This window comes from Pteropus vampyrus, unplaced genomic scaffold (genome assembly GCF_000151845.1).
Source record: "Pteropus vampyrus isolate Shadow unplaced genomic scaffold, Pvam_2.0 Scaffold78, whole genome shotgun sequence".
NCBI classification, from domain to species: Eukaryota; Metazoa; Chordata; class Mammalia; order Chiroptera; family Pteropodidae; genus Pteropus; species Pteropus vampyrus.
Genome location: NW_011888859.1, coordinates 3,394,925 through 3,421,388, shown reverse-complemented (window position 1 = coordinate 3,421,388; position 26,464 = coordinate 3,394,925). Strand labels below are relative to the sequence as shown.

General features: G+C 35.7%; 1 protein-coding gene and 1 pseudogene across 1 annotated transcript in view; one reads left to right on the top strand and one right to left on the bottom strand.

Moving 5' to 3' along the window:
- SCAF8 (SR-related CTD associated factor 8) overlaps nucleotides 1–26,458 on the bottom strand; it is a 78,653-nt gene extending 52,195 nt beyond the window's left edge. The window contains exons 1-2 of the mRNA XM_011362715.2: nucleotides 26,359–26,458; nucleotides 21,168–21,230 (exon numbers count right to left, since the gene is read on the bottom strand). Coding sequence (XP_011361017.1) covers nucleotides 21,168–21,230; nucleotides 26,359–26,388 — 93 coding nt within the window. The 5' untranslated portion in view covers nucleotides 26,389–26,458. The remainder of the gene's footprint in view (nucleotides 1–21,167; nucleotides 21,231–26,358) is intronic.
- LOC111741436 lies at nucleotides 6,292–10,703 on the top strand (annotated as a pseudogene).
- Nucleotides 26,459–26,464: the final 6 nt, after the last annotated feature.

The following is a 26,464-nucleotide window of genomic DNA, read 5'->3' as shown; positions in this document are numbered from 1 at the left end:
GAAGGTTCTTTCTATAGTAATCTGTTACTAGAGAACGAAGATGTATTAGGTTCTTCCTACGGTTAGCAATTCATCACTTCTTCCACTTTGTGTAATAAAGCCCTGACATTTCGATCAAGCATCAGTCCATATTCTAGCAGCTCAAAGCTTTGCTTGTTTGCATTCTTTTTTTAGGGAGAAGGGGGGCGGTTGGGGGATGTGGGAGACGAGGTAAGGGAAATATAATTTAGACTTGTAAAACATTTTCAGTCTGAAAAGTCAGCTCTCATCTGAGAAGCTCTTCCAAAAATGCGTCTACTGCAGAAACTTAAGGTACTACCCGGAGAAATATTACGTAATTTAGTACTTGTCAAAGGATCACTGATACACATGCTTCCAACTATTTCTGTAGATTTTCTAAAATCTGTTATGAAATGTGATCATCAGAAAACAGGCATTGAACATTTCATCTAATCCCTCACCAAACACCTGTACTAAAATTTAATAATAAATACTTAACTTACAAAGATTAAAAATGTCCCCTAGAACACTATCTTTTACTGATCTCTACCCAAAAATTCCCTTACATAAGAATTCACAAAGTATATTTTCACTGAATTCAGAGAATGACTTGGCTAATTTTCATGAGCTTACTTTCTATCAAAAAAGGATGATTTAACGTTTCCCTTTTCTGGGGCTGTTGCTGATGTTTACTCATTCTGAAAACATCACAGATGTCTACTGACATTACTTCTCAGCTATATTTAACTAGTTTTGTTGTATACAATAATAAAATCTATTTTTCAACTGCAAATAACTCTAAGATGCTTCAAAGTTCTTTTTAAAACAGGTGGAGTATAAATTTATACATTTAATAAACTAATGTGAACCTAGTACATGACTTCAGAGACAGCTTGTCATCATCCAGCTTTCCTTCTATTTCCTTCCATTCTATCTCCAAATTGAAGTGTTCTATACATTCCACCATTGCTCAGTCCTCAGCATCAAACTCAATCCTCTAGGACCGCCATCAGACTACTTATTGAGAATTTTATGATGTCACTACAACATTCAGTATTTTAGAAAAAGAAAATAGTGACGAAATATGCTGCTAACCCATTCGAAGCTTTTTAAAACATCTATAAATAATACAATGTACATGAAGACACTATATTTAATCTTTAGATCTACAGGATATGACAATGCCTGATACACAGTTAATAAACCTTTATTACCCAATTGATAATTAGGAAGTACCAAGTTTCATTCCAACCCTCATTCTAACCAGATCGATCAAGCTGCACCAAGAATTGGGAATGTAACTCTCTCTGTATTCTCAAATTTTGATCTGGGACAGAAAACATGGTTTATACTGGAGAACGCTGGAGAAGAATGAAAGTTGATTCTGGGACCTTTCTTTTCCTTTGCCCGACGATTCTCATACCTATGCTTGAGTCAGAAGAGCACGGCTGCATGCTCTCTAGGCTTGGGCTCTCCAGACACCCAGTTTTCTCATATATAGGTTTTAGTCTCACCTTTTATTTCTTAGGGTCTGGCTCCCTGCTACCACGTTTTCCAAAGTCTAAAGTGGCTGCTGATCTCGTTAGTGTGTTCCATAAAATTACTGCTTCAGTTAAGACTATTTTAACTTTTCTAGGGCTACTGATATCTGCTCTGCTAAACTCTGCTCCCATATCCAAGCTTTTTTCCCTCATATGCTATGTTCTAATGTTATTGAGTAACCTGTGAACAGCCCTTTATTTATACAAACTAAATCCATCTGACCGCAGTGACTGAAATGAAGTCTCGGGATTAACCTGCCCCTTCCTTTGGCTACTCAATACTCAAGACTTATCAATTCAAAGGAAAGACGCTAAGTAATAGCCTGGGTTTTCAGTCTAACTCATTCAGGCTCTTTATGTTTCAATTGCCCTCAAGTACACTGAAAAGTGCTCTCTGAAGCAGTAACATTTTAAATTTCCATACTATTACTTATAGGCACCACATCAAATGCCTATTTTGAGATCTGAAAACAACTTCTTCAAATCAAATCAGTTTCTAATGACTTTAATCAAGGTTTGCAGAATCTTTTATCTAAACCGAGATATCTTAGGCTGCTGCTGGCTACTCAACCAAAAAACTTTCATTTCTAATAAATATTTTTAAAGTTGCTGATTACAGACCAGGCTCAGGGTCAGTACAGTAATTATTTGAAGCTGTGGAGGCCACATGGTCTCTATCTCACTAAGTCTGTAGCATGAAAGCAGCCACAAACCATTCACATGTAAATGTGCAGGTTTTGTTCCAAGGAAACTTTTACAAAAGCAGGTCAACACTTAAATGTAGGCAATATTTCTCAATGCTACAAATATATACAATTTTTTTTTAATAAACGCTGCAATCTCATGTCCCTGGAAAGTACATTCACACCGTCCCTCATCTACGCACTGAGGTTCATTAACCAAAACTTAACAAAATGTTGTACTCCATGCTTATTTCAAACAAACTCTTCGGTTCAAAAATCAGTGCCTTTCCCATCTGAGCACTATTTAATTAATTCTACTATGATCCTGTAAGAGCCCAACAAAAACTTATTATCTGACATACTCCAGAGAATCATCAAATCTGGATAAGAGCTTGCTCATTTACAGATTAAGCTTATGTCTTCAAATTGTTAGTTCTACGACCAGTGGAATTAACCTTAAGTGTGAAATAACACTGACCAAACCCAATTCATTTTTCCCAACAATGGTACTTTAGGGACTTGAGAGTACCGGCTAGGATCTCTCTCGTATCTCCAAAGAAATCAGAAAATCAGAAATCACAAAAGTTCCTGGAACCAACACAATCTTGACTTTCAGTTCAAGACAGCATGCTGACCACAGACATTTGTCTTTTCTTCCTTCTATCAGGAGGACAACAAATATAAAAGATATAATAACTCACAATGAAAGGCAAAATGAGTAGAATCAGCAGATGTCGCAAACTTCCAGAAAATGGAAATAGTTAAGGACTGATTGCTACTGATGAAAGTAAGAAAATATTCAAGCTACAGTACATACAAAAAAGAAGATATAGCAAAAGAAGGAAATAATTTGTCCTGCAGAATTCCAGAGAACCACCACTCAAAATCAAAGTATCGCAAAGGGCAAGAGTAGCACAAATGAACTGATGCTTCCTCTATTCTTGCAAAAAGTCAATAAATGTCTAAAACTGACCATTCAAGAAACACTGGTATAAAAATATCATTTGGTGATAGGAAAGTAATCATCAGCGCTAAAGTGTTAAGAACTAAAACGTTCTTCTCTTTGGGGGATACAGCATAGGGTCAGAGAGAAAAGCTTCCAACAGAACCTCTTTTGTACTTAAAAAAAAAAAAATTACATACATAAGCTACTTTGAAAAATATAATAATTATATTTTAATACAATCTTGTTCTAACTCCAGTGCCAACACTGGTCCTCCACAGTATACCTCTGCCCCACAAAATTCATGTTAGAAGTCCCAACCCCTAAGTGACTTTTTTTTTTTTTGAAACAAGACCTTTATGGAGGTACTTAAGGTTAAATGAGGTCATAAGAGTGGGAGACGTGATCCCATAGGCTTACTGTCCTTATAAGAAGAGACACCAGAACACTCTTTCATTGCCATGTAAGGATAGACATGAGAGGGCCTCATGGGCACTAGGACTTGAGAGTGACTGCCAGGAACTGAGAGTGATCCACAGCCCACAGCTGACTAAATAGAGACCCTAGTCGTACAACAGCAAGGAACTGTTTTTGGCTACCAACCTGAATGAGCTTGGAAGAGGAACCCATGTCTAAAATGAGAGAACTACTCGCTAACACTTTGACTGCAGCCTGATGAGATCATCAGCAGAGGACTCAGGGAAACCAGTGCCTGGATCTTGACCCATGGAAATTTTGGAACAAATGTATGCTGTTTTAAGCCACAAGCTAAGTTTGTGGCAATGTATTACACAGCAAGAGAAAACTAATATAGTAAAACAAAGTTGTGAATGATTTTTCCTAGTTTTCTAACAACTTACAAAGATTTTTAAATTTCCGTAAATATTTTTGTGAAAATTATTTGTAATTCAATATAGAAATTAAATTTAAAAAATAAAACATTTCTCTGCTTTTTCATAAATAATTTAAAAGTTAAAAACAAAAATTCAGTATTTGCATATAGGAATAAAAAACTAATCAGACTTGTTTCACAGATGAAGTCGTTTTAAAGAGCATATTGTATCTACCCCCAAAAAATAATAAGTTATTCATAACGATAACATGTACCCCTATGTTTACTGCAGCATTAGTTACAATAGCCAAGACATAAAAACAACCTAAGTGTCCATAAAAAAAAAAAGATGAAATATGGCCATTTGCAATAGCATGGGAAAAGGACAAAGACCAAATGATTTCATTCATATGTGAAATACCAAACAAAAAGAAATGAACTAAAGAACAAAAACTTAAACAGACAACAGAATGGTGGTTACCAGAGATGAAGGGGGAGGCAGGGAGGCTATGGGGGGGGGGGTGTCAGATAGATGGTACTGGGTGGTGAGCACACAACAGAGTATACAGAAGTCGAATTATAATGTTGTACGTCTGAAAATTATGTTATTAACCAATGTTAACTCAATAAATTGAATTTTTAAGAGCATATTATTCACCAACTTTAATACTTGAGAACCAATACCTTATTGCAAACTTTACTTTAACAAGTCAAAAACTAGGTATTCTGTATATCCAAAATTTCTTACCCCCTAATTCTCCTTTCCTATGTATCAGGGGTCCCCAAACCCCGAGCCACAGACTGGTACCAGTCTGTGGCTTGTTAGGAACCAGGCCGCACAGCAGGAGGTGAGCCCGGTTGCGGGGAGGAGCAGCCAAGCTCCATCTGTATTTGCAGCTGCTCCCCAGTGCTAGCATCACTGCCTCAGCTCCACCTCAGATGCTCAGGCATTAAATTCTCATAGGAGCACCGGTCAGTCCCCTGGTGCCAAAAGGGTTGGGAATTGCTGCTATATAGCATGATCTTCCATGGTTTGTGACAGAAAGTAAATAAAACAATATAAGCATGTAACAAAGTAACATATAAAATTAGATGCCTTTGACAATACAACAAAATGTAACCAGAAACAATAACATTACACTTAATAGTAACAGATTCAACATTAAGAAAAGGAAGCTCTAAAAGAATAATGGGACCAATATAAACTTGGGTTAATTTTTACTGAAGTGGCAATAATCTTAGGCAAACAGAATTTTTTAAAGAACAAAGGCTAAGTTATAGATATTACCTCCTCCCGCCCAATCAGGCTTGTAACAAAGACACAACTCCCAATTTATACTATGTGTTAGTAGGAAAACGTCAGAACAAAGTTTCAATTGCATCTTTGAAAAAAAATAAGACCATATGGAATTGCAAACACCAAAGCACATAAAATCTGAAATGTTATAATGCCCAAACACTAATGAGTGAACACAGAAACTGCCTTTTAAAAAACCATATACTTTTTTCCTGTTTATAAAAAAGTTGGAAAATACAAAAAGCACAAAGATGACAGAAAATGCAAATTATCTACAATCCAACAATTAATCACTCATTCCAAACATAATCATTAGTGCCAGGCACTATGGATCCAACAGAACAGGCAGACAAGGTCTCTGTCCTCATCGAACTGCGAGGGTGCTTTTAGAGATGATGGTATTCTAATAAACAGTTTGCAGAGTACGGTTAAGTACACAATCAAGGTAATAAACAACGTTATTTAATGAATACACAAAATTATACATCTTTCTCAGAATGTCAAATCCAGAATCCCTTCTTCTAAAAGTACAAGCACATAAAAGAAAATGCCTACTTTCTTAAAATTATAAATATGAAATATGCATACATCTGTCTAGTAAAAGTGAATCTAGATACTAAACTTTGAGAGGATAAAAAGATATCCTCTAGTTAATAAAAAAAATAAGGCCAGAATTTGATATACAAAAGTGCTAACAGATTATGACCAATACGAATGTTTATATGCTTTATAACTAATTATCCTTTCCTGTGGGATATAAGCATTTTCAGATCATTAACCTTTTCTATTAAGATATTCTATTAAGCAGAATATCTATTTCTCAAGCATGGCAGACGTCTAAGGTTTTGAATACTGTTAAAAAAGAAGCTATTTGAGAATCTAAATTATACTTTAAAACTGTTGATAAGGAAAAACTGTAATCAGTTCTTCCTCCCAAAAAATACTATATAAAGAACTAAATTAGACCACAAAACCTTATTTGTATGGTCCCTTAATTCAACACACATATTTACATCTTTTCCAAATCCTTGGACTAAAAGGGGTTAAAAAAAATACTCAAAAATATACACAAGAGTTACAGTGAGTCAAGATGAAGCAAGTCAACTGCAGCCTCTTTCACACTGAGTACAACTAAAACGCCAGGCTACAAAAGCAACCACCAGAGAGGACCATGGAAAGTAAAACAGCAGGCCTACTGGAGCTGCAGTCAAACCTGAATGACCAGTGATAGCGGGGGAGGGGCCGTGTGTGGGTGTTGAGGTAAATTTTACGGTGTTTCCTGTTCCTCTATTATCTCCTGGCTTTGATCCCAAAGCTGGCAGAATCAGAGGGTGCTGTCAATACCAGAAGCAAAACAATGAGAGGAAAACTCCCTTAGCCTAGCCAAAAGGATGCCCATGCTCTGGGAAAGGGGAGGTGTCCCTGGCCCTTCTAAGGACTGGAGGGCAGCCACTGTTGCCACACCAGCACCTAAAACCCCAAGATAAGAGCCATCCCCAGAAAGAGGAGCCAAGAGAAGAGGCTCCTATTATCCAAAAATATGGTGAGGAGTCCGCATTTTTTTCCTCTTCTTTCTTGCTATTTCACTCTGAAGGCTAAACCGGGAGAGAAATCTGACTTTTTGGCCAGAACAAGAAAAGGGTATCCCAGAATCTGACACAGCACAGGGAACTCCAGAGAGAGCTGGAGAAGCGGACATCCTCATTCTGTGTAACTTAAGTCCCAGGCTCATCCCAGAACGGTGCCAAAGAAGCTCAACAAAGGCTCTGAGAACTAAAATCTGTGTAAACCCAACACCTAGAGACTATCTCCTGAGTGTCACATGTGCTGGGCACAACCTAAACAGAATTAATGCTTTGAAAACCGAAGTGAGAATGGAATCACCACAAAATGGCAAACAGAACTTACACACTGAATGCCTGCTAAACGAACACTGACACTCTTCAGAAAATTTCATGCACTCCTACAATATTGAAAATGTCCAGTATACAAGCCAAACTTCCTCAATATAACCACACACACACGGACACACACAATGTGTCCACACTGCTCAGAGGACAAGATAAGCAACAGATGCCAAGACCAAGATGACAATGATGCTGCAATTATCAGTTAAAGACTTTTAAGTCATAAACATCCTCAGCAGGGTGAAGGAGAGACACTTATGACAAAATGCATAGATAATTTTCAGCAGAGAAAGAAAAACTACAAAAAAATGAAAATTTCGTAACTGAAAAAAATTACAATATCTGGAAAAAAAGTGCAGTGTGGTGCTAAACACAAGCGCTGTAGAATCATTTACTGGTGACTACATATTTTAAGCAAAAGACCATAATCCTGATTATTTTTACATCAACATTTTATGACAGTTTTAAAAAAACACATGCCCAGGAAGAAAGATCTTGTAAGGTATACTAAGAGATAAGTTATTCTAATATATACATTATTAATGTACAAATATGAAAATGTCTAATGTTACATGACAAATGTAAAACATTTGCAATTACAACTTTACGTATATAATAATTAAATGTAAAAACAAGACCAGGAATACTGTTCAGAAAAATATTTGTAATAACAACTGAGTATAATTTGGGCATAGACAACTTTCTTAAAATTAAAATGAACAAAAGTTCTACCATATATTTTTTTTCTATTTCATGCCATTCTTTCTACCTAGAATGGTCTTTCACTTTTCTTCAAGCCATAATCTAACTAACCCACTAGATGAAAATTCTCAAGGTAATTCTAGTCCAATTAAAATAGAACACAGCAAAAATACATAAATTATGCTGATTAATCTTGGGTGAAATTTTCTGTTATGTTTACATTTGTGACTATTGGCTCACGACAAACTGTTCTTACTGTGAGTTATGGTAAAAAAAAAAAAATGTTGAGACACTGCTCTAGCCCATAAGTAGAAAGTAATACTAAAATTAATTACAAGAACAATTAAACATGATTAAATTCTCTGGTGGATAATTCTGCTTGTCAAAGACTGAGTCTAAGGTGCAACCTTTGGGCCCGACTGGGCCTGGACTTTGCATGTGCTGGAACAAGCCCCTGGCCCCATTGTTTGTGTTTTTTCAAACTATGGCAAAGGTTCAAGTAAACAATGTGGCTCTGGATAACCATTCTCCTTTCTATAACCCATTCCAGTTCGAGATCACCTTCGAGTGCACTGAGATCTGTCTGAAGACTTGGAATGGAAAACTATCGTGCAGGCTCCACAGAAAGTGAAAAATACGATAAAGTTTCAGATTCTGTTTCAGTGAGCCCTGTTCCTGCAGGAAGACATCTGTTTGTATTTTAGGCTGATTGATGCACCTAATCCAAGACTCCACTCCAGATGCACACACCATAGGTGTCACAGCTGTGCTAATTCCACACACCTATCAAGGTCGAGAATCTATTAGCTGGCTACTATGTAAAAATAACAAATACACAGACAGAATTAAAGGAAAATCTGTCAGTAAAATCAGACTTTTCTAAGCTTCCAAGGAACATTTTGGCATCTAATTCGAGTCACAAGATTCCACATTAATTGAGAAGATAACAGAAAAACTGGAAGGTGCAGAGTGTACATCTACAATCACTTCTTGCAACAGATGTGTTCCCTTCAGCATTGAAGGGATGGTCCATATCAGAAAACTCACTAAATGTCATGTTAGAATCCAACATGGGCTACATGTGACAACCTGCCATCCTTTTAGTACAAATTGTGCTATAAAAACATACAAAACTATTTCCCTGAGGTTCCATTAGTCACAGTCAAGACATGAAGAATTTGTTTAAAATATACTGTAGAAAGTTTATGACAACCAGTATTTGAGCAAATTGTGGAATATAAACAAAACTATTTTTAGGTTAAAAAAAATCAATCTTTGTTTTGTGTCTTTAAAGGTTAACAAATATCTAAAGATGCAAAAGACATACATAACTCAGATTTTTTTTTCTTTGTTGTAATCAGAAGAATGAGAAAAGGGAATAAGGTTCACACCTGAAATCACATCCTTCCATCAATGGTATATGCACGTATGTGTGTTTATGTGTAGATAATATGTAAATACTCCTCATCCTGTAACTTATACACCTGCTTATTACATGTCATATCAATCTAATTACGATGTGAATTATTTTGCTCCTAATTTACTTTCTGTTTACTCTATTTCCCTCTCCATGTATCTGTCCATCCATCCATCCATCTCTCCAGGCATTCCTTCCACTCTGGAAAACACTGCCCTTACACATTGTAAATCCTCAATAAACAGTTACCAATATCAGCATCTTTTTTTTTTTTTTTCATATCTTCCACAATACCTAAAACAGTTCCTTGCACTTAGTAGGTATTCAAATATATGCTGATTTAACTTTGATAAAGTGGCTTACTGGGTTCCAAAGGGAGCCAAATACCAGCTAGCAAAATAAATTTAGCCAGCTTCTTCACATCTAAATTCAATTCAGTGCAATAAATCTATTTTGCTCAAAGAAGTGGAATGCCAAAGCCAAAGGTGATCATGTACATTTCTCTTCTTTTTCCCACCTGAACCTTACTTTTAGTAAGGTTTGCAACCCTGTATCTATAATTCTACACCAATATTCACAGAAATAAACTATTTCAAAGCACAATGTCTCACTCTGAAATAATCCGTTAGCATTTATAATGTTGTATAATAATCATCCTTGCATACTATTTTCAAATTGACTTTGAGAGTTAATCACAAGGACTCACAATATTCTTACGCAGATCAATAATTTTATTATCGAGGTAAAATCAACTTAAAACATATAAAGAACTGGAAAATACAAAGCCAAATTCAACTGATTATAAAAGTCAAAGCTACACAGTGACTTAAATTAAACAATCACTCATTAACTACTGTAGACAGGCACAATATTAAGCCCTTCAGTAAACAAAAAAATAACATGAACACCTTCACCCCACATCTCTAACAACCTACTGAGGTGAGGGGAGAGTCAGACATACCACCACTATAATATAGTAATGCTTAGAATTCTGAGATTTACCACTGTCAGCTCTGACAATTCACTAGTGACCGCAAAGGTCTCTAAAATGTTATCACAGGTAATTTTCTGGAGACACTACTTTGACATGTGTATATTAAAAAGCTGGTGTGTATGGAAACAATTTACTTAACTATCAGTGTTTCAGCATCTTTGTTTTTCTCCCCTCACATTCCCATATTTAACAGAGGAATAATATACTAAAGCGGTATGCAAAAATTGGGGGATCCATGAGGACCTTATGAAAACAAGAACAAATGGCATAATTTAGAGCTCCCCTCTCCCTCAAAAAAGTGCTACTGGGAGAGGTATTCAGACAAATGAAATGTACGTCTAGTTGGAAACAATAGGAAAAAAGGCTTAATAAAGTAAATGGAAGTAAAATGGGCTAACTGGGAAAAAAAGAGCATTTCTGTTACAGCTATGATTCTGCTTCCAAACAATTTACACACTCATCAGTAAAGCTCTCTTTAAAAAGAGAAATTTTAAAAAGAATTGAAGAAGTGGCTATTTCTTAATGGGACCACATTAGTATCTCTACAGAATGCTGTGCTTTCCTACTGAAGAATTACTGAGTACCCAAAACAAACAATACACACCGGTGGGAATATATCGTACACAACTTTGCGTACAGTCAATCTTCCTCTTTCACAGTGCTGCACATATGCAATGTATAGGATAAGCATATTTAAACTAAGGGAGAAGTGATGAGGACGCGAACTAAAGTATTGTTTTTATTATTTAATATTGAAAATGAAAAGGAAAGGAAGATGCAAAACACTTTTTAAAAATAATTCGTTGGATTTCATAACAGACAAAAGAGAGGACCTAGGAAAATTCCAGTTTTCAAATCTGAGTGTTTGGGAACATGATTTTACTATTGACAGAAAAAGAAAATCTAAATGTAAGAAGTTTGTGAACGAAAAACGAGTTTAGATCTGGGGTGATTTGAATACTATTTCCTAAGCACATTTACACAAAATGCCTAGAAGATATAGGACTGGATCCCCGGAGAGAAAAGCAAAAATCCAAGTCATTCTGAAGAGCTACAGAATAAAATACTAAAGACTAAATATCAGAAAGAGAATAAGTAGAACGAGAGCCTACCAGACTAAAATCATTTCAGAAATAAGAACAACAAACGCAAAGACTAAGAAAACGGACATGCAGTAGCCTAATAAGAGATAGGAATATATATTACTTTTCATCTCTATGGAACTATCACAACTGCTACATCACTTTTACCTTCAGAATGGCCCAATAAGACAAATGTTAAGCAATCTTCAACAAGGTTTCAGAATCCTCCAACCCTTAACAAGGAAATTCCCTTTCTCTAAAGGATTTAATTAAAATAATAATAAAATAGACCAACTCCATCCTTCTCCCAAAAACTAAGACACATAATATTTTGGGTTTGAGGGAAATACTACAAAAGTAATATGGTAATGCTATGAGAAATTCCAAATATTAGAAGCTCTCTTTCACTGCATCCCATCTACTACCTTCTGCTCTCTTAAGAAATAATCACTGCTAAAAGGCTGGTAGGCTGCCTTCCAGCATTTTCTATATGCATCTACTGATATATAAATATTGTAAATATTTATATGTATATATGAGAAATACTTTATACATTATCTTCCTCATAACTACTTAAAATTATTTTCTTAAAAGCTTTGCTGAATTTAGTAAAACACTGAAATTCTTATAAGTGTCAACCAGTAATAATATTAGTCCAAAATACATCATGGTCTGTATTTTGATACTTCTTGCTATTGAAAATTTTGTTCAACTATATCTCTAACTTGGAAAATATGCTGAATAGAATCTGGCACTTCCATTTTAATAATAATCTCCAAAACTTTTATCCAGTACCAAAGTGTGTTATAATACGGAGTTATTTTCCAGGGCAACAGAGATAGTCACGATGACACTGAACGTTTCCAGTTGTGGCTTTTTTTTTTTTCTAAACTATTTTTCTTTAGTATTTAGTTTTCTTTAAGAAAACTATTTTAGAAAAAAACTTATTTTCGAAAACTTAGAACCAGTATAATATTTAGTTTTCCAAATACTTTATTAAATTATTTTATAATTTTATATATTCAAACCATTTCTTTGAATATTTCAAAAGCAGCCAATATTTTAAATATTTAAACCAATTCGAGAGGCAGTGAGGGAAGGCTCATTATCCCTATCTTTAAAATGAATAAACTAAAATTAAGAAAAATTAATTAGAAAACTTGTTCATTACGGTTGATAGTTAAGAGATCCTAAAGCTTATCTTTCTCATCCCATTTTTAAACCATGAACAGCTACCTTCCTCCTTGCCAACTGTCATGTATCTCATCTTACTTTGACCGCAACCATATTAATTTTGTACCCGTCATGCTTTAATATACCTGTACCAGGAGTCTTCTAAACAGGAAAAATCTAAAGGAAGTAGTTACAAAGTAGCCACTCTTATTAAATTGTGAAAATTAAAAACATGCTAAGGATACAAGCTTATAGAGGAACTGCACTCCTCTATGAAGATGAAGATACGTGAGCTTTGTACTCAAGGGTATTTTTACTGAGTTGCCAGAAAGCTGCTGAGTGGGTGTGACTCTGTATACACTTCCTGGCAGCCGCATGTGTGCTGTCCTACGGCAATCTGTTTTTTCATGAGCATCAAGGGCAGAACAGCAGTTCATTCCTTATCCTGGCCCAAGGTTAGCATGGAGCAATGATAATCTACTAAGAATCACCAATTCCCACTCCTCCTCTACCTCTAACACACATAAACACTACCAAAATTTCATTCAAAAAAGCCATATGGAAAAACTGAAAACAAGAATAAACTGAGAAAGAGAGCAGAAATTTCTTCTAATTTGGCTGCTAAGTACATGCCTCTGATAAGCTGTAATTCTGAACCAAGTTTTATCATTTCTGGGTCTTGACTCTTCATTCATAAAATAAGTCTGCTAAATGATATACTACCACGAATCTTTTCAGCTCTAAAATTTGTAATTTCTGGAAAGCAAGTTTAAGCATGGAAGTAAACAAGGAATCCAACCACAGAACCACAAACTTTAGTTATGCCTATAGCTACAAATGCATAACACAACTATCATGGTCTTTAGCTACCCTACTCTAAACCCAAAGAGAACAGAAATGATTCTCCATGAGAAAACAAAATTTATAAATATAAACACACACACACACACACACACATATATAATGATTCTACAGTTTAAATTTTCCCTGGCATCCAAACAATCCATCTTCCTTTCAGTTCTTTCCTATGTCTTTTGTAAACATCCAAATGAAAAGATGTGAATTTTATCTCTTCTTAATTTTAGACTTACTAGTAACAGTGAAATGGCCAAATGAGAATAAAAGGAAGAATAAATAATTCATTTGTAAATCCTCTTCGTAACAAATTCCCACAAACCATATCAGCTGCAATTTCTCAAATAAATACAGGTTCTAGTTCTAATGATACAGCCTTTAGATTCCCAATTCCATGTTCACAATTAATTGGTTATTATAGACAAATTTAAAGTAAAGCATTATTTGACTATGAGGAGCTAATGAAATCTGAATGAGGAGTAGGCCTAATGTTAAGAAATTCTAAAAAAGACTCATTAAACAAAATTTAAATATTTACTTTTATTCATAGATCATTCAATTTACTACTTAAATTTTAATTGCACACAAGAACGTCTGGTTGTATAAGCAAAATTTAAAGCCAAACATATTCCACGCAGAGTGGCTTTTAAATGTCCTTGTATTTGTAAACACAGTACAATAGGAAAAAAGGACCAAAGCCTTATCTTAAAAAAAAAAAGAAAAAAAAAAAAAAGAAAGAAGATTCTACAAGACTGTGCCCTAAGCTTGCTTCTCTTCTTTCTCTACATCATCTCCCCAGACAATTGTACCCTCTCCTAGACCTTCATCTCTAGCCTATTCTCTCCAGGTGCCTAACCTATACACCCAGCTGGAGATCTCCATCTGAATGTCCCACAGATACCAAACCTTCAAGATGTACAGAACTACTACTGTATTCAACAAAAGAGTAATAGTAAGTGTCTTTGAGTGGTTGAAATATGGGTGATTTCAATCTTCCTTCCATACAAAAGATCTTTCTTTCATTACAGGTGGAAAAAAAATGACTTCCCACTGAATTCTTTCCCCCTTGTTTTGTTCCTTCAGGCCTGCCCCTCTTAGTGACAGGTACTGTGCCATTTTATCTACCTGGTCACTTAGCCGAAGCTCTGCAACCACCCTCTTCTTCCTCATATCCAGCTCCCTATTGTCACTACATTTCCCTTGCATTCATCCTGTCTTCTCCCCATTATCACCCTAGTTGAGCCTCTCATCTCCATTTATTAATTTAACCTTCCTTCTTCCCCCCAACCTCATCCCTTCATGTCCTGCCCTGCTCTACAAAGATACTAATCATCTAATACACAAATTTAAAACTTGTGCTTTTTTTTAAAACCCTTCAGACTCTCTACTCCCTTTTGATTAAAAATGAGGTCTTGTGCATAGTGTACAAGAATCTCCCTCCATCAGAAGATCCTTACCTGTTTGCCCATGACTCTTTCCAACCCTATCCCCTACCTAAAGGGGACATTTCCTTGAAAGTGATCTTTATCCTTTGCCTCACACAATGTCTTCCTCATACTGTACATCATGATATACACAGAAGAGTGTACACAGAGTACATAATGGCTACATCGCTACTCTTCATAATATTCACAACATTACCTTCTTCTAACTGTGGAAATCGACTGCCATCCCCCACCCCATTAGATTATGAGCTCTCTGAGAAAAAGAATGTAGGCATCTAATTCCCGTGTACTCTGCAGAATACAATGCTTGACAGATGGCAAATATGCAGAAATAACAAAGCTCAAACAACCAGCAGCTACTTCCTAGCATTCTTTCCAACCACTAGTTGCTATTACATTAAAATTTTCCTGGGCTATTCAGATAGCATTCTAGCTATCTGAAGATATTTTAATTGAAATAGAAAAACTATGTGTTGATCTTGAAGGATTAGCAAAACAATGGTAGCACTGACAGAATTATTCGGATTCATTAATTGCTACAGCTCTAAGAGGCCTGAGACATCTAATCCTTTCGTTTTGCAAATGAATCAAAGTACAAGAAATGAAGTAGCAGCCTCTGGCCAACTCCTTTAGGATGTTATATGCCTCAGCTGGGTTGTCACAACCTTTGTTCTTGAAACTGCAATCAAAGCAGCGAAAGGCTTCTAAAAGAAGTTCTGAGTTCCCTGACAGAATAGGAACAAGAATTTGGAAAATTCTGCTCAATAAGAAAAATTGCTTTAAAAATAAAAACCACTTCTCCTGGTGTAAAACAAACAAAACAAACAAACAAACAAAAACCCCAAAGATGTTAATAACCCTTACAAAAGCAGTTACTCATACCTCAATGCTTTAAAAAAAAAAGGGGGATACTTACTGGTTTATCAAACACTTATTGAGAAACTACTCAAAGATAGAAGTCATTTCAGCAACAAACATATAACAGTAAAAATGCACTTTGATGATTTTTATTCAACAATGTTGATATTTAGACAAGGACAAAATAGATAACCTGCACACAATTCTTAAGCTTTAAGAATTGGTAAATAAATATTAACATTATCAAGAGACTTTCTCCCTATTTCAAGAAAACTACATAAGCAACAACCTTCTCAGCGGTCCTTAACAGTGGATAGTAGAGAATTCTATCCATTCTCAATCTCATTTATTCATTAAAGTCTTAAAGACAGATTAGTTGAAGTACCATTATGTACTTGAATAATATTTCTTAGTCTTTAATACACATGTACTTATCACTAAATTAAGTCTGGATTCTTTGTCTCGATTAATGAGGTTTTACTTAATTTTCTTCCTTTGAGTTAGTTTAGCTACACACTGAAAGCATTATGATTAAGAATCATTTTCAAATAAAAATCACTTCGCAAAAAAAGGAGAGCTGGGAAGCAATGAGCCAAACTTTTAAGTCTGCCCCTTTTGCTGTTTTTATCAAAGTTTTCAAGAAAGAATGCTCACTCTGCAACTACTATGAATACTTTTAGTAGATAAAATGTCACTAACTGAATAAAAAAGAAACATGCATTGCCAGTATAAAAAAGAAACATGCATTGCCAGTAAACACTCACAAAAACTGAATGTGAATTCCATGAGGGCAAGATTTTGTTACACAATTTTTTGGAGTTTTTTTGTTTGTTTTTGGTCTGTTTTGCACACTATTAAATTTCTAAAATCCAGCATAGTGTCTGCACATGATGGTTAAGTGCTCAAAAAATTTGAGTAGTTTCACTAACGCAGCCTTTTAAGTTGTTTTGTTTTTAATTTAAGTAAGCTTTATAAAGCCTATAAGGAATATATCTTCTTGCTCAATTTTAATTCGGATTTATAAGGAGCAGGTTAGTAATCAAGTTTTCAGGTTTCAGACTGTGCAGCCTCAGCAAACTATGGCCTGCGGCCTACTTCTATAGGCCCTCAAGCCAAGAATAGTTTTTATATTTTAAAAGTATTGTGAAAGACCGACAAGAATATGCAAAAAGATCTTAAGTGGTACCTGAAACCTAAAATATTTACCATCTGGTCCTCTACAGAAAAGGTCTACTGACCCCTGTGAATGAAGATTCAATTCACAAGAGAAAGTTTCTGAATACTACTTTCACCTACACAATGAATCTACGCTATTAGAAGCACATCTTTTACCTAGGACTTTCTCTATATCTAATCCTCCAAATTTATGGCTGGTTATTTGATTTGAAGAATGTTAAAGAAAAAAATTTTTAACCAGAGCATACATGGTTATTCTACTGAAGCTAATAAAAACTAAAGGAGGATTATAGTTTGTTATTTGTTGCATACAAAGAATAACAAAAACGGATAGAGAAAAACAACAACAGAATACAAACAGAACTGAACCTAATTATATTGTAAATGAATAGCAGAACCACATTAAGGGAAAAAAATTAACCAAGCAATGTTTGAACACAGTATTTTGACTATATACCCTAAAGTTAAAAACAAAACAAAACAAAAAACTGTAAACAAATTAATAGGTTTGTTCTCACAGACATGTGGTTTAGCAACTCTGAAACTACTTTCTGTATATTTTAGGACTGATCAAATAATACGTAAATATATTGTGGATACAGAAACCATTTTTCTCACTGTCAGAAGAAATTACACATTTGGAAAGGGTAAAGGGGAACCCTTCAATGTTGAAATGGCAATGGTATCAGGATGAACTCAAAGCTCTTTAGACAGGCAAATAACTGGATTAAAAAACCGTTAAAATCTGTGTATATATACATATATGCATGTTCACACACATACATAATTTCTAGTCCAATCTGTTAATAGATATCCACTAGAAGAAACTAGGTCTCCTTAGAGAATATATTACTCTACAGGAAAATAAGGAAGTATTCAAAAAATGGTGAGCTGATGTCAAAAAAACACAGGAGCCAGCCTAAAGGAGCACGCTGATCAAAACTGAGACAATCTATGCAATAAAAAAATCTCAATGAATGCAAAAGAACCCATGAGTTCATACTGATATACAAAGATACATAAATAAATGGGGAGGAAAAAAGACTCTTACAAAATGCCAATAAGTAAAATGACAGACTTAGAAAAATCACATGACTACTACCTTAGTGCTAATTGATTCAGGAAAGAATTAAATAAATGCTAAAACAAACAGGTGAAGTTTGATGAGTAACAAAGTATTTATATAGTTTCAAAAATATTTCCATTAAGACAGTTGTTACTAAGAGAAACTTTACAATAGAGAAACCTTGCAGAAAAAAAGTTAACATCTCTATTAACAGGATAAATGGACATCATGTACTTCCAAAGGACAAGCATCACTTCTAGGGTATTCCTGCCAAAAATGCATAACCTGAACCTAATCATGGAGCAACAGCAGACAAATCTATATTAAAGGAATTCTAAAAATAACTGGCCTATTCTCATCAAATATCATCAAAGGTCAAAAAAGACAAAGACACAAATAACCAACTTGCTCTAGACTAAAGGATACTAAAGAGACAAATGAATGCAAGGTGTGACGTAGAACTTATTCTTTAAGGACATTCCTGGTACAATTAGTGAAATCTGAATGAGCTGTGCAACAATCGCGTTATATCAGTGTTAATTCCCCGATTTTGATAACTGTACTATGGTTATGTATGAGAATGTTCTTGTTCTTAGAAAAGGTTATTTAGAAGTAAAAGGTATTATGAATTGCAATTTACTCTCAAAATGTTCTGAAAAAAAGTTTGCATGTGTTCATGCGTATGTAAAAAAAATAAGAAAGCAAATATGCTTAACATAATTAGTAGAGGAATCAGGATGAACTGTACACAAAAATTCCTTATCATTCTTGCAGCTTTTCTGAAAATCTGAAGTTGTAAAAACAAAGCTTAAAAAGTGGGAAAAAATAAAGTTAAATCGTATTTGGACATCATGCCAGTAAAAAGAAATTGTGAAAAATCGAACGATGGTTGTCCTTTACATAGAAGGGTAAGAAAACTTCTCAAGCAGCAGAGTTTGAGACCTAGGTCCTTCTGTTCTGCGCTCTAATACTTACAAAGCTGCATCTCTTGGGTTAAACACACACACACACACACACACACACACACACACTCTCTCTCTCTCTCTCTCTCTCTCTCTCTCTCTCTCTCTCTCTCGGCCTCAGTTACCTCATTTGTAAAATGGGAATCACACCTATCCTACCTTTCTCACAAGGTTATCATAACGAGCCACTGAAATATGATGGTTGGAAAAAAGAGAGGCAGATTATAAAACACTACATATTACAGTGGCCTGCTTATAACAATGTTTGAAGATAAAAAGTATGCAAAAATACATAAGCCAGGTATTTTTTCATTATAGCGAGCAGCTGTTATACAAACTAGATATTTGCTATATCTTTGGTCTGTAAAAATTTCAACTTATTCAATATTCTTTTTACCCATATAACTTCAAATATTTCAATAAATTCAAGTATCTATTATCTATTATTTTAACTATAAAACTTTTTAGTACCAAAACATTACTAAATTAAAGAGAGCCATTAACTAAGACTTGGTCAACCTTTTTTTAATTAAAATGTAACTGTCATAACAGTGTATTACTTTTAAGTGTACTGGTCAACCTTTTAGATACTGTGACCCAGTACAGAAAGATCTTTATATCATTTCCCCATTTCTACACAAAATACAAGATCCAAACTGTTTCATCCTTCACTCACAAGCTACTCAAACGAGCCTTGAGGAATCAAATCAACCAAATTTTTTTTATGTATACTTAAAAGAAGTAAAAGTTTGTTTTAAAAATAAAAATATTAACTTATTCTTCCAAACTCATAAAGAAGAGTATATTTGGTCACCACTTAAAAAAATGTATGTGTTTAACCATTTGCATGTGGAAACTAATATTTCATTGACAAAAGAAAACATCCTAATAGCTGTATTTTATGAGTTATAATTCCAAAATACCAAATGGAGTTTAAATAGATAATAGACCACTGTTGAAAACATAAGATCATATTCTTGTTTAGATAAGTCTACTTGCTCAATCTCTATTCTGAATGGTAGACGAGCAATGTGGACTCCCTCCGTAAGGCAAAATGCTGAGGACAGGCCAAGAAGAACCAAGCCTGGAGAGAAGGGCCACAGCCCAAGCAGGCCCTACCAACCAGAGTCAGAAGCGCCTGCCCAGCCTCACCCGCTGTGCAACAAGGTCACCCACCACACACAAAGGATTATGAGAACATAAGCGCCAAGAGGGCAAGCTTTTCACTTGTTTACCACTATCTCGGCAGATATAAAAATGTCTGATATATAGTAAAAGCATTCATTAAGTATTGGTTAAATGAATAAACGAATGAAAGAATGAAAACCCAGGTGTTTCAAGTCAATATACATAAATTCCATTAAGTTACAAAATTATTTTAAAAACAAACTTGGCATATATTAGCTTAATAATCATACTGTCTTTTAAAAAAAAATGAATAATCTATAGTCCTCATTCTGACTAAATAATATCAACGCTCCTAAGATATTTCTTGACCTATATTAGATACTGTTACACATTAAAATATGTGTAACATATTTTAATGTGTAACATATCTATCCGAGTTTAAAATATGGTGTTATCGGAAACTCTTGTAAAGCAGAATTAGAAAGATTAAATGCATAAAATCAATATCAGAAAGAGCAAATGTATGTTTACAATCAAACTTGAGATAGAATTAACTCAGATAAGAAATCGCAGGCTACAAAAACATTTCTCATCAGCACTTATTTCTCATAACAGTACTTCTACCAAAATCTGCTCCTCTATAATCAGAAAATCAAATATTTGATTTAACTGTTTTTGTTTCTCTATTCCTGCAGCATATCTGCCAATGATTTGTCATCTTATAGTTTGAAGAACTTCCTCAAAATATAAGATGTATTTTATTTCCAAACATGAAATTAAGAGGTTTGTAATTTACTCATTATTAAATAGGTAGTTATATTGCTTACCAAAAAAAAAATAATACAGTAAAATTATGTGGAGCAGAATGCAAGTAAATTCAACAGCGTATCATTTATGCTCACTATTAAGCATATAACTTCTTTTCCACTTAACCTATTTTTTGTGAACTCAACTTACTCCTTGCATGTTCTCTTTAAGATAACTAAGTGGGCAAGTTTTATTCTACTTCCCAAGCACTGCCCATATTATCAAGACATCATTTCAGTACGAATTTAAACCTAATATTTTCCAAAGGGCCTGCCTTATGTGGGTTATAATCATCTTACTATGCTTCTTGTGTCCATGCTGCTGGAAAAGCAGTCTGTACAAGCAGGAGTAGAGGCACAATCCTGAGAGAGAGGAGTAGAGAAAGATGTTGAGAAAACAAAACCAGATAAAAGGAGCTCACTTAAGAGCTTAGGAGCTCAGCCAGTGTTCAAGGTCAATGTTGATTACATTCTCTCATACCATTATGAGTTAGATGTTGTCCAATTAACAGCAAAACTGGCCCTAGAAAGAGATATCTGAAAGTCCATGTACAAGAATAATATTATCACTAGTTCTAAGTCAACCACACCTCTAAAATAAACAGCAAGTGATCATAAAATATGACTATTTAGGATACTGGGCAATACAGATGTCCCCAAAATTTCAATCAAAATTACTATTACAAACTCAACATAAGCCTAGAATAAAATGGTTGAGCTATATATATCACATGAATTTCAACCTGCCAAAAAAAAATGTTTAAATTTAATCCTGAATGATTAAAGACCATAACAATCTCAAATCATAGTCTCAAAATCATTATTATCAATCTCAATTATCCTTGTATTATGAATTTTTTAAATATTGGTTTAAAAAAATCAATCATTTATTTTATGAAGAAGAAAACCAAATGTGTCCAGATATGTTAACTGCCTTGGTCCAGGTCATCCAGCTACCTAGTCTGTCATCCGTGCATTCATTCAAGGTATCTTTACTTAGTGTATACTATATGTTAAGACACTATGTTATGTACCGAGGGTATGAAGCAATGACAATATATGGTTACTGTACTTGTGGAACTTATAGTCTGGTAGGAAAGACAAATACTAAACACTTATTACTGTAGTAATCACTAGAAGGCATTGTACAGAGTGCTTTAAGACTAACAGGAGACCTAAACCAGCGATTTTCAACCAAGGTCAATTCTGCCCTCCAAGAGATATCTGGTAACGTCTGGAGAGATTTCTGGTCCTCACAATAGCAGGCAGCAGCCAGGGTTGCTGCTTACCAACCACACAGTGCACAGGACAGCACTTCGCAGCAAATAACCATCCAGTCCAAAATATCACTAGTGCCAAGGTTGAGAAGCCCTGATCTAGACCACTGGGGCAGGGTGGGATCAGTGAAGGCTTCTTTCCTTTATAACACTAAGTATGCTACATCTTTAAGGGATTTTTACAAGGTAGAAACAAAAAACAGGGCCTGATTAATATAATTAACCAAAACTCCCACTGGAAAGTTAAAATAGGAAAGAAAACCGAGAGATGCCTGGGTAGATGAAAATGCAATGTTTTCTAGCTGCTTCACATAAATTCCCTTTCCATAACCACAGACAAAGGGAAATTCAAAAATAAAATTTTTTTTCACATGCTTTTATTCCTCCCTCTACCTTTCCCACTGTTCTCTATCAACCCATGCCTATTACTAGATATTTGTGGAAAGGTTCTAAATAAAAAGTCCTGTAGTTAGGCAAATAAAACCTCTGGATACAAAATTGGAAATGGAGTAAAACGAAGATGGGATTTCACTTGCGATGTGAGACACAAGGCATGAAAGACAAAAACGTACTGGGTGTGAAAGTGATTCTGGAAAGTCTACATCCTGGAACAGTTTAAAGAGTAAGCTATCTGACTACCAAAGGATCCTAAAGACAAAACACTAAGAATTTAGGCCCCTTAAAGATGACAAAAGGTACTAGGATCCTCTCAGAACTGATGAACCAAGGTAAGTCCAAAAATTAAATGGCAGTAATTTTTCTGACACATCTCATACCTACATATCTGACCCTTTACCTTCCCACTCATCCTATTCAGAGCAGCAAGAGAAATGGATCCTGGGGGCGGGGGGTGGCAACACGACCATAGTAATGCAATGTTATACCAAGAATCTAAAAAAAACCTGACCACTGACTGGAGTTTGATTATGTTAAAGATTTATTAACTTTTTTAAGTGTAATAATGGTATTGGGGCTATGTTTGTTTTTTTAAGTGCTTAAAATTTAAAAGAATCCAACACACGAGAAAACTCCACCACTTACTTTCTTGTCTAAGCAAATGTATAACATATTCATGTTTTCCACATATTTAGGATTTCCTATATCATGAAAGTGACCTGTACAATTAAATTATAATTTTCTAAGGAAAGGGTCATACATTGCTTTTCTCTTTTCAAAAACAAAACTCTACTGTGACCTCCACACAGCGGCATTCTTAAGGACAGAGTACAGATATGCGGCTCGTGTGAAAACTGCTGCAATCCAGTAATCAACTGTGGTCCTAAAGGAGTTCAGATGTAAGCAGATGAATATGAGACTGTCTCATATTCATAACGAGTAAATGCCACCATCTCAGAGCAGCAGCAACTAGGATAAGATATGATAATTCCCCTAGAGTTAATTGCTCAGGTCAAGGAGGGAGTCTTAATATTTCAATCTGGACAAACTTTCATTTCAGAATTGATGTTAGTGGCCACAGGATTAACTTTCATCACAATTATGACGCTTAACTAGAAATTTAGGGTTTTTCCACAAAACTAACACAGTGGGCACCTAAAGATCAATTCTTGAGCCTCATCCTCATTTAACTCATGATAATTTACTACAGGAAGGAACTTCAGACAGTGATTTTGAACATAAGAGTGGGGAAGCTACAGAATCGCTTTGAGAAATTACAGGACATGCCGATCACGGCTCATACATATCGTGCATAAGGCAGAGATTTTCAGATTGAAAATGATCCACCGTTTGCAAATTAAAAAGCTATATTCTTAACTAAAATCTGTGGCATGTTTCTGCTTTCAAATCAATTGGAGGAGGGGGTTGAAAAACCTGAGAATTACCAAGCCACAAATGCTAAGCATTTCATATTTTAAATGAAACACTGTAAGTGCAATATCAAAATATCTCATTTCAAACATTAATTTTAATTAGGGCTAAATTTTGGTGCCTTATAAAACAAATGGAATTTCTTCACAATTCAATGCTTCAAAGAGAGCTTTAAATGTAGCAGAGAAAGGGGTCTCAGCCCAAGGATAAAAATCAAATTCACTAAAATTATTATTCTAATCCTGTAACTCAAATTTATTTTTGTACTTTGCAATATGTTTAATGGAAAATATTATTGAACTATTTTCCAATATGTTTACCTGCAACGACAAAATTTTCAAATCAGCAATCAGAAAAAAACCTAACAAGATTATGTATTTTGTGTTTAAATTAAAAAAAAAAAAAAAAGCATATTGTTCTCACGAATCTTCTTTCAATGTATTTCCCTTCCTCAACTGTCTGATTCCATATTGCTACAACTTTTAAGGTAACTTCACTTTCAAACATGGTGAAATTTGAGTTTATTGGTAAGAGTTAAAAGGTTTTTTTAAGTTATCTGAAGTCTGTGGGGGGAGGGTGCAGTGCTACATAAACTAAAATGGGAATACTATTACAAATCTCAAGTCATAAAGATTAGATAAGAGGTGAAAGGCCATGTAAATGTTAGGCCCCTCATACTTCATGTCAATACTGAAATGAAAACCCAACTGTTAACAGTTCTAACCCACTGTGCTCCACCTGACCAAGCACAGAGGTGTGCTCACCATGTTTCTACCACGTAAAGGAACTCTGTTTAAAACTTCGTGGAGAATAGAAAATTGCAGTGGAAGCAAAAATTTTCTTTATATAATTTAAAAAACTAACATTCGATTAGTGCTATAGCACTCTATGTAGCAAATTAAAAGGCTACATAGAACTGGGGTTTTTTTTTTCCCCTGCACAACCAGGAAACTATTAAGTTGGAACATATTGTATCATTAAGTAATTCTTAGTCCAGATTTTAAACGCTATACACTACTGAGGGGTGTATAAATTTATAAATATTATAATTTGCCCCAAATTATCAGCTATAAATTCATAAACAAAATGAAAGAGTCCCAAGTCTATTACTCTATCAAGAAGTGGGAAAAGAAAAAAAAGGAAAAAGAAAATCCAGTACTCAAAAAGTTCTCTACAAAAAAAGTGCTTGTTTTCATATAACTGTCACTGCTATCTACTTTAATGTGGAGAGTTCAATTCACATGTTATTGAACTTTTATCTAAGCTTCCCAAATGTCAATTCTTACCGAGAGGGAGAGCAAGAGAGCGAACGGTAGAAAACAAAATTGTAAAACAGCTTTTGAAAGTACTGTCCCCTTGGAATTACAGGTCTGGCACTTTAAAAGGTGAATTAGATTGTGTTAAATTAGATTGTGTTAATCATACTATTTAAAAGTATTAGCACTTCCACATCAAAAGTTCATAAATTTTATGCGAATCTAGTTAACATCACATTAGATTTTTTTCTAAGGCGTACAAGTTTAGGATAATTCCAGTGCGTAGATATGTTGTTATGTTTAACGTTTGAATTAGGGTCGATTTGCGTCGGAGTTAAAAAGTTTTTTAATATGTTTTATCAAAACCTGCCTCCCTTCAAGTGAATAAATTCAATCAGTGAAAACTGGGCACGTGCTTGTTCAAATCTAGTGTTAGATTTGACATGTGAAGCAGCCCACAGGAAATGCTTCCCCGGCATCTTCCCTCTCGTAAAGCACAGACCTAGACCTCTTCCTACCATTTGTGTGTGTCGTGAGGATGGCGGGGGAGGGGAAGAACATAATAAATCACGGAATAACCTTGCTTCCCGACCAACCATCCCGTTAGCATAAGCCCCTCGCTGGCAGGTTACCTAGCCACCAAATCTCGATAATAAACACTATATGCTCTGTGACTACAGATCATCACCCCCGTAGGTGCTCTTCCTGCACTAACCCCGGTCGGTGCCGGCCTCATTGAGGACCCCAGGGGGGTCCGGGCAGGGATGTCCAAGTGCGGTTAAAACCCCGCACTCCCGATAAGACGTGGGCGGGCCGGGCCTCGGCGGAACTGACCCCGAGGGACCCGCGGGAGCCTCTGCGGGGAGGGCCCAACGGGGCCTTGCCTCCCGCCCCGCAGCCATTCAGTGGGGCGCTGGAGCCGCCGGAACCTCCCTCCGCGCCGGGGCGGCCCTCCCCCAGCGCTCCCCCCGGACTCGGGGGAGGGGCGCCGGGGGTTCAGAGGCACCCCTCCCCCCACGGGCACAGCCCGGCCGCCGCTCGCCCCACCCTGCAAAGCCCCGCAGGCCCGCGCCCACCCTCCTCGGGCTGACCTCGTCCCGGGTGTGGGGGAGGCTACACTGCGATACCAACCTCGCTATTGAAGGTCTTCACAGCCTCCATGTTGTCGATGCTGAGGCCCCGAGCCCGGCGGCGGAAGAGGCGGCGGCCACTACGCTGGGTGGGGAGAGTGAGACGG